Source organism: Labeo rohita, chromosome 9, assembly GCF_022985175.1.
Source record: "Labeo rohita strain BAU-BD-2019 chromosome 9, IGBB_LRoh.1.0, whole genome shotgun sequence".
NCBI lineage: Eukaryota > Metazoa > Chordata > Actinopteri > Cypriniformes > Cyprinidae > Labeo > Labeo rohita.
Genome location: NC_066877.1, coordinates 15,980,305 through 15,989,162, shown reverse-complemented (window position 1 = coordinate 15,989,162; position 8,858 = coordinate 15,980,305). Strand labels below are relative to the sequence as shown.

The following is an 8,858-nucleotide window of genomic DNA, read 5'->3' as shown; positions in this document are numbered from 1 at the left end:
GTTTTGATTTCTTTGCATGGTCATGCGCCAGGCGGGGTTTTTCACAACAACGTGAAAAACTGTTTCAGCTTCAAGCAAGAACGCTTTTAGTAGGCTATAGCTTGAGTCTGCTCTTTTCGACACGCTGAAACTAGCGCTGTTTTTGGAAAAAACTAAAGAGTATTGCAGTAAAGGAAAAAAAAGGTAAGTTAACCGATATTTGTAGATTATTGAGTATATCGACCTCTGTGCGCATTTAAGGGCGCACAGCTCTTTCGCTTTCGATTTTAATTCAAATAATTTTTGTATGCAATTTTGAAAGTCATTGACGTGCCTGTCTTGACAGAAGTTTGTCAAGACCAAGGTAAGATTTATGTAAAGTTTAAAAAAACAAAGTATAGCTACTTAAGTTACATGTTACCAGGGAACTTTGGTTCCGGGTGTTATGACAATTTGTGCTACCCTGTCAGATTTTGCTACCAACACTGTGTTTTTCATACTGTAATGTTATGTTTAGGGTTGTGGTAGGTGTACACGTTAATAAAGCCTCACACAATATTAATATCATGCTGGAAGCAAAATCTGATAGGTAGCATTTTTCGCTGTCGAATTATGCTACCATCTGTTTTAATGGGAGGTAGCAAAATCTGACAGGGTAGCACAAATTGTTACAAGTACACTTGGATACGTGCAGTATCTTAAAGGGATAGTTCACTCGAAAATAAAATACAAATATGTCGTAAGTTATTCAGCCTTATGCAAAACCTGTCTGACTTCTTTAGTGAATCATAATGTTAGATACTAAAAGCCTCAGCTACCATTTACTTTGCATCTTTTTTCCCCATGCCTACAAGTGACTGGTGACTTTTTAACATCTCTTTTTTAATTTGCAAATCTGTTTTTAACTAGCAGTCATATCAGGGATTACCTAGTCAAAGACTCCTGAAAGAACCCTTTTCGACTTTCTATCAGAATTTGAGACCAATAGTAACACTTTACAATAAGGTATTATTTTTTAGCATTAGTTAATGCATTAAATACCATGAGTATGAGCATTATGAGTAATGAGCACTATGAGCAATATAATTTTGAGAGCATTTATTAACCTTTGTCAATGTTACATTTAACCTGCATTTATATTAATTCATTTAGCAAACACTTCCATATGACTCACAAATAAGGAATAAAACAAGCTTCGTCTTAAGGATGCAATAACATGATGTGCTAATACAATGTTTCAAAAACTGTTCATTGTTCAAACATTATGCTGTCTGGATAGGGTTAGGGTAAACATACCTATTAAGCTCACATACCCATTAAACACACTTCCATTTTTGAGCTCAGATTAAAAAAGGAGAAAATAATGTATTATCGTACTTGATGACTTAACCAATTGATGTGTTTGTTACTACATACCTCCTGTAATCAGTCAAGTCAGTCAGACCATTGCACACTGAGATATGTGTCTTCACATGTTCACACTGTCTGGTGGCCATTTTGAAAGCTGTCTGAAAACTTTCACCGAAAAAGGAGCCCTTTAAATGTGCATTTTTTAAATGTTTAAGCCTTTATTTTGGGTAAGTTTCTGTCAGACTTTTGGACTCGTTTTGCCCCCATAGTTCTTCCTGGTTTTCCTTATTTGGTCGTTTTCCTATCTTTGTTTAATTTGATTGATGATTCCTTGTACCTGTGTTAATAATTATCCCTTGTATTTAAGTTCCTGTTTGTTCATCCATTTAATAAGGGGCTTCAAAATGAGGCTAGTTTTGTGTGTTCATCCCCATCAGTGCCAATCCTAGACTTCTGGGCGCCCTAAGCAAAACATTGTCGGGGCCCCAAAATCCCCCCCAGCCTCTTAAAAATTTTTTCAGAGTAGTTTCACTGTCAACAAACAACAGTGAGTTTTAAAAAAAAGTCAGTAATACAAAAAAGGACGAAAATTACAAATAATAGGGCAAACACAACAGAAAAAATATACAAATAAAATAAACAATTTAGCATACAGAAATGTATTAAAGTAACCAACTGTACAAATAAAGCACTGCATAGACTTTAGTATAAATATTAAACATAAATTACATGGAAGACGCTTGGGAAGCAGTGTCTCTTCTGAAATGTAATATATGACATATATGTACCTATATCAGAAGTGCTACTCTCATATATGTTAAATATAGGGCAATATATTATTATCACATATATCCATTTTCTGGATATATGTAGATATATGTTTATAACATATATGAATTTCCCATAGTACAATTTGTATATAAACATATATTGAAAGTATATATATGTTTAACTTTTATATGGTATTGTATGTTATGACCATATATGTTTACAATATATATCAAAATTATATATTGTATTATAAGTTATGACCATATATGTTAACAATATATATCAAAATTATATATTGTATTATATGTTATGACCATATATGTTAACAATATATATCAAAATTATATATGGTACTCTATGTTTTGACCATTTGTTACCAATGTATATACTGAATTTATGCAAGTTTATTAACCATATATGCCTAAAAGATACTGCTTATTGTAAATCATATAACACAATTCATTGCTTAACTTTATTAATTGTTTCAATTTAGTTTTCTGGGGGAAAAAGTAGAGATGAATATATAACCTGTTCAAAAATGCCAATGTACTAAAAGTTACTTGTAGGAATGTATTATAGAGTTATTGAGGGGGGAAACACTTCATGTAACTGTTTGTCCATATGTGCTCTCATCATCAATGAACTAAAATGCATTTTATTAAAATACATGAGCGATTGTATGTGAACGTCACAATAGCGCTTTTGCGCATGCGCCAAAATTCAAACACACCCGCGCTAACGGCAGAGTCTGAGCAATGGCTGCGGCTAAACAAACAGTCATCTGCAGTAAGATGTTTTTCTTAGTGGAAGGATAACAAATGTGCCAGTACCTTCACATAATAAACGACAATGATTTTATAGACGGGCACGAAGACAGACCGACATCACTGAGTGGAGTGGATGAAACGCCTTTGAATGTGGCAGCGGTGCAGGTAATTTACACTAATTTACTCAACGCTTTATTCCTACACTAATATTACATAGAAACTAAGTGTTATATGATTGTTTTGGTCTGCAAGAGCCTCTGTCTCTATATAGATCAGCTAATGTTTTAAATATTCCCTGTCATTGTTGTATATATGATGTTATGATTACAGCTGCATTGATGTGTTTTGCAATTTGCTCGCGTTAAAGTTAATTTTAGCTTTTGGGTAACAGGTTAATCTGTATGGAGATACTGTGAGCTCATTGTTTTCACTTGATAAGCAATGCCACGTTTGGAAATTATTTAAAGCTGTCTGACAAAAATAATGGATGAAAATTATAATGTTTATCTCTGAGATGTAGTCTAGACTAGAACTATAAAACTGCACGAAATGGAATTATTTAAATACAAGCACCTTGAATTCATATAGTAAATGACAGTACTTGGTTATATTGCACCAAGTGCATTGACATGTCCGTGACATGCCTAGAGTGGGTGCGTAAGCACATGTATGTGCATATTGCATAAAGGTACAGTAAGTTACACTAAAGGATGTGATTGTGGGGTTTTAAACATATGGTTAATCTATCGTAGTAAATTTTGTTCATATCATTGCTGATAATTGTGCTATTCTTGTTTGTGTCCCATGACAAGGTAATGAGTCCCGACATTCTCAGAAAATAGAAATGGAGGCCGAACCTGCAGATGTGGATGGCAGTGATGTGAATGATGGAGCATCTACACAGAAAAGGTTAAATATTTTATTGAAACCAAAACTAGCATCTGCAATATACATGTAAACAAATCAAATCAACAAAATATTTTAGTTAAAAATGTGTCTCCATGTACTATTTAATACAATTCTAGTGCATTTAATCTATTAAATAACAGTGGAGTGAGTGAGTTTTGGGATATGGTTAGATTAAACTTATTTTAGTGAATGAAGTACCACATTTCAGCTCTAATTTTGTTAGGGTGGGTACACAAAATATTATTTTATCCTTGCTTCTAGAAAATCCTTAATCTGTCTGCTTTCTAACAGCTTCATGTGGCCGTAACGTGGCTTTAAGCACTATAGATTATTAAAGTTTCACTTTGACTGTGACAAAGGCAGTAAATGTGGTGTTTATATGGAATAATTGTAATATTTATGGTACAAATACAGAGAGAGTCCCCATATCAGTAGGAAAGCGATCAAATGAGCATCTTCCATCCGAAGACTTGTGTTGCATGCGGGAAACTATTAATTGGTTATTCTACAATTAATTGTACCATAAATTATACTACAATTGGAAAATACTGTAAATTGATAAACTGTTCAGCGTGATGACGTTTAATGCCTCCGACAGGGCCTGTAGTCCCATTTAGCAGCATGTTAGCAACCACCTTTTTTAAGAAACATAACAGTTTAAAAAAAAAAATAATAATAAAAATCAAGAGTGGGGTTTAACTGGTGTGTTTTATGTCATAGAATAAAACGTGAAAATATTATGAGTTTGTGTAAACCGCAGACCTTATTTTAGGGGATTTAATCAAAATTGTCATTCAAAAACCCATGTCATAGTTCCACCCCTCTATTTCTTTTCTCCAGGCCACATTCTCGATGCACATATTAGGTATTATGAATGTAAACACTTTATTTCATTGATGCTAAATAGCAAATTAAATTGTAACCTGTGAACTCTGTCATTGAGCATTTGGGTTACTATAGTTTAGTTCTTCATGTATATAGAGACATATAATTTGAATGGGCATGCAGGCTGTGCTCTGTCGTTGTTCTGCCATGTCCTTGTGGTATCTGGGAATATTTTACAACTACAATTTATAATTATTACATAAATAATGAGTATTCTGCAGTTTTAAAATAATCTTTAACTTTACCAACCATGTTTAATACTCAGTATATTTGTCATCTTATAGTAGTTAATCACTTTAAGATACAGGCACAGTTCTAACTAAAAACCTAAATTAAACTTTGGTACAATGTTGGATTGCAAGATTTAAGCAGGTTTTATATTTTAATATCATGTTGACTAAAATCAAGTTTAGTTTACTGTACCACCCAACACTACCAAAGCTAAAAAGTTGCTTTTGAATGTGGTGCATTTCCTGAAATCATATATGGTGCAGAAAATTTATTGTAATTATCTTATAAAAACCTAACTTTTACTTTTTTTTTTTTTTTTTTTTTTTTTTTACAGATGCTGGAATCCAGAAATTTCTTCACCTGGGGCCTACTGGGGATGGCAATAAACAAAAAACTAACCAAGCTGTGGGAATACAAACCTGTAGACCTTTAGCTGAACCACTACAATTGATGTTCTGTTTCTTATGCCTGTTCAGTGTTTTGATCAGTTATATATGTAATTGTTTCTTTTTTTCTGTTTGATTGTGCAGGTCAGTAACTTTTTTTTTCTATTTAAATAAATTCTGTTTAAATAAAGATGCTTCTTTGTGTAACTTTCTGTACCATTTAACATTTAAGGCTAAAGGTGTGAAATGTGCAATGCACTGCAACTTTGTAGAGTGTCTTACATGTGTCTACAACCTCTATTTAAAGATCAAAGATCACATATTAAAATATTAAATATATGATACCATATATTTCATGCATATATGTCTAATTTGTATACAACATAATAAAAACATACATATATCTCACATATATTAATAATTATATACATTTCATATATGGCAATGCATGTATTATACATACATAAACATATATTTTTGTATGGGGTAGACTTATATGTCAATATATGAAATTGTTCCATTTTCTAATAGGAATCATATATGGATATGGCATATATAAACATGTATTCAATATGGGTATTTCATATAAGCACATATATTAGCGATCGACATACTGTAACTGTCTTGAGCCAGTATACACAGAGTTCAGGGAGAGCAAGACAAGATGAGCATTTGACATTAAAAAGTAATATAAATTGTATTATTATATTGTATTATTATTATTATCGTTTCACTAGATAAGACCCTTCTTCCTCAGCTGGGATTGTTTACAGCCGCATTTAAACTGCATTTTGGAAGTTCAAAATCGGGGCACCATACCAGTCCATTATATGGAGAAAAATCCTGAAATGTTTCCCCAAAAAACATAATTTCTTTATGACTAAAGAAGGAAAGACATGAACATCTTGGATGACAAGGGGGTGAGTACATTATCTGTAAATTGTTGTTCTGGAAATGGAGTTCTCCTTTAAAATGTATTCACAAATGTTGAAATCAACTAAAATTAATAAATGCTGTAGCATTAACATACAAACTGAGAATCCTGTGGAAATCCTTTATACATTCCAACAGGATATTTTGACTAATGAATCTTTGTTGAAATATTTTATTTTCATAATGACTGATATTTAATTTTTTCCCCACAAGTCATAGAGGTCTGTGTCTTAAGGAAACTACAAGCCATGAGTGACAAAGAACAGTGTCGTATGCCACTGGTTCCAGAACAGGCTGCCATTCTGGGACAGTGTAGAAGAGACTTTTGCGATGCTGTTAATGTCAAATTTAAATGCACAGCTGTTCTCCACAATGTGGAACAGGCTGACCACTTTGGTAGTAAGACAAGAGGTGTCTGGCGTGGTGAGAAGAGGTACTCCACAAAGCTGTCCAGTGGAGTTGAAGTATCAGTCTGGAAAGACGATCTTACCCGTCATAAAGTGGAGGCTGTGGTCAATGCAGCCAATGAAAATCTAAATCATGGAGGGGGTCTTGCGCAAGCACTGTGTGAGGCTGGAGGAGCAATGATCCAGAAATGGAGTGATCATCATATACATAAAGTGAAAAAAGTGAAAACTGGTGAAGCTGTACTTGGTCCTGCTGGAAATCTCCCATGTCAATATATCATACATGCTGTGGGACCCAAAGTGTCTCAAAATCCAACCAAGAAGGAGATTGAACATGCCAGTCCTTTGTTATATAATGCTATTAATAGTATCCTACAAATAGTTGTAAAGGAAAACATTTCCTCTGTTGCAATTCCTGCTCTGAGTTCTGGCCTTTTCAATTTTCCAAGAGATCTCTGTGCAGACTTGATTGTAAAGGCTATACAGCAGTTCCATGAATTTGGAGGGTTTCAAGACAAGAATGTTGAAATCCGTCTAGTCAATAATGATGAACCCTCGATCCAAGAAATGGAGAGAGCAACTAGGGCGATGTCAGATCCGACCAGCACCTCTCCCTCATACAGTGGAGCTCTGCAAGGCAGAAACCAGAGCATGACCTCCTCTTCAAGCGGAAGTTTGCAGCTTGGCAAAATAACACTGCACCTTAAAAAAGGGCTATATTCAGGAGGAAAAGGTAAGACCAGTAATTTCAAGCTCTTAACAATATTCAGTGAAATTTGTGTGAAAACTGTACTATATAATTCTGTGTAATTGCTAACAACTTTTTTTTTTTTTTTGACATTTTCAAATACAAATTTGTTTCATATAAAAGCATGGAATTATACAACATTTTTTTCACTTTGCTTCAATCTCCAGGCTGATGTAATTGTGAATACAATTGCGACAAACTGTGATTTGTCTAAGGGGGAGATTTCAAAAGCTATTTTGAACAAAGCTGGCAAAAAAAATTCAAGAGGAGATTTCCAGAATGAGAAACCCCATAAATTTCTCAGGTGGTCATCTCTATTCCACGAATGGGCATGGATTAGGCTGTCATTCAGTATATCACATTGCAATGACATATACGTCCAAAACGGTAGATTTAATTTTCATCAGTAATTCAGCACACCATCTTCATGCCTGTCACTGACTGTACCTACTGTCTTATGTTGTTTTATGTAGACTCTTTACAGTAGTGTCACAGAATGTCTGAGGAAAGCTGCTCAGGGATACAAGTCCATCTCCTTCCCAGCTATTGGTACTGGTAATCTGGGCTTTCTGAAACAAGATGTTGCTAAAATCATGATGGATGCTGTTGCAGAGTTTAGCAAACAATACATGAATAAACTGGAAGTTTACTTTGTTGTGTATCCAAAAGACAACGAAATGCTACAGGTGATGTATCCTAATTAGTATGTACTATGCTTTTCAGTGATTGAGCATTCATTGAGTATGTTTGTTGTCACTACATGAATCAGCATTTGTGTACTAATATGTTACTAATATATAACATTATTTATAGCAGTTGCTAAAATTAATCTAGCACAAATGCATTTCATCAGAAAAATAAACTTATTTGATTCCACTGTAATGTTTAGGCATTTGAAAATGAGATGAAAAAGAAAAAAGGAGCACCTAATTACCCAGAAGTACACAATAACTTGGCAACAAGTAGGCAAAATATATGAAACTGTTCATATTTACTAAAGTGTTTGCTTGATGCTTGATTTCAAAATGTCACAGTTTTGCCCAGACTGTAATAATACAGATACTTATAAATGTTGCATTGCTTTCAAATACTTTTAGGCTTTACTTCTGCAGCTAAAGAAACCACAGCAAATGAAACGCCTACTGTTGAGTTCTACAGTGTCTCCAATGAAGCTCTGAGAGAAGCAAAAGAGTGGACAATTAATATGCTACAGCCATCAAAAACAAAAATCATAAAGAACAACCATGTCATACATTTTGGACAAGAAGACCATATGTATCTTCTCTCTCTCCAAACAATGTTGAATGTTCACATTGAGGAGTTCTTCAGGAATGGTAAAGGTGGCATAACCATCACTGGAAACCCTTTAGATGTCAGTTGTGCAGCAATTAAGGTGGAATACCTGCTTTGTAAGGCCCAGGAGGACTTTGCCCGAACTGAAGAATGTGACATACTGTATTCTGTGGTTCGCTGGAGCTGTAAAATTGCTCCT

The 8,858-nt window shown here is 34.1% G+C and overlaps 1 protein-coding gene across 1 annotated transcript in view; it reads left to right on the top strand.

The window, feature by feature from the left end:
• Positions 1–6: 6 nt before the first annotated feature.
• LOC127170833 (protein mono-ADP-ribosyltransferase PARP9-like) overlaps positions 7–8,858 on the top strand; it is a 21,771-nt gene continuing 12,919 nt past the window's right edge. Inside the window, 8 exon segments of the mRNA XM_051119101.1 lie at positions 7–183; positions 6,425–7,317; positions 7,319–7,351; positions 7,534–7,617; positions 7,619–7,753; positions 7,840–8,052; positions 8,256–8,328; positions 8,464–8,852. Coding sequence (XP_050975058.1) covers positions 6,460–7,317; positions 7,319–7,351; positions 7,534–7,617; positions 7,619–7,753; positions 7,840–8,052; positions 8,256–8,328; positions 8,464–8,852 — 1,785 coding nt within the window. The 5' untranslated portion in view covers positions 7–183; positions 6,425–6,459.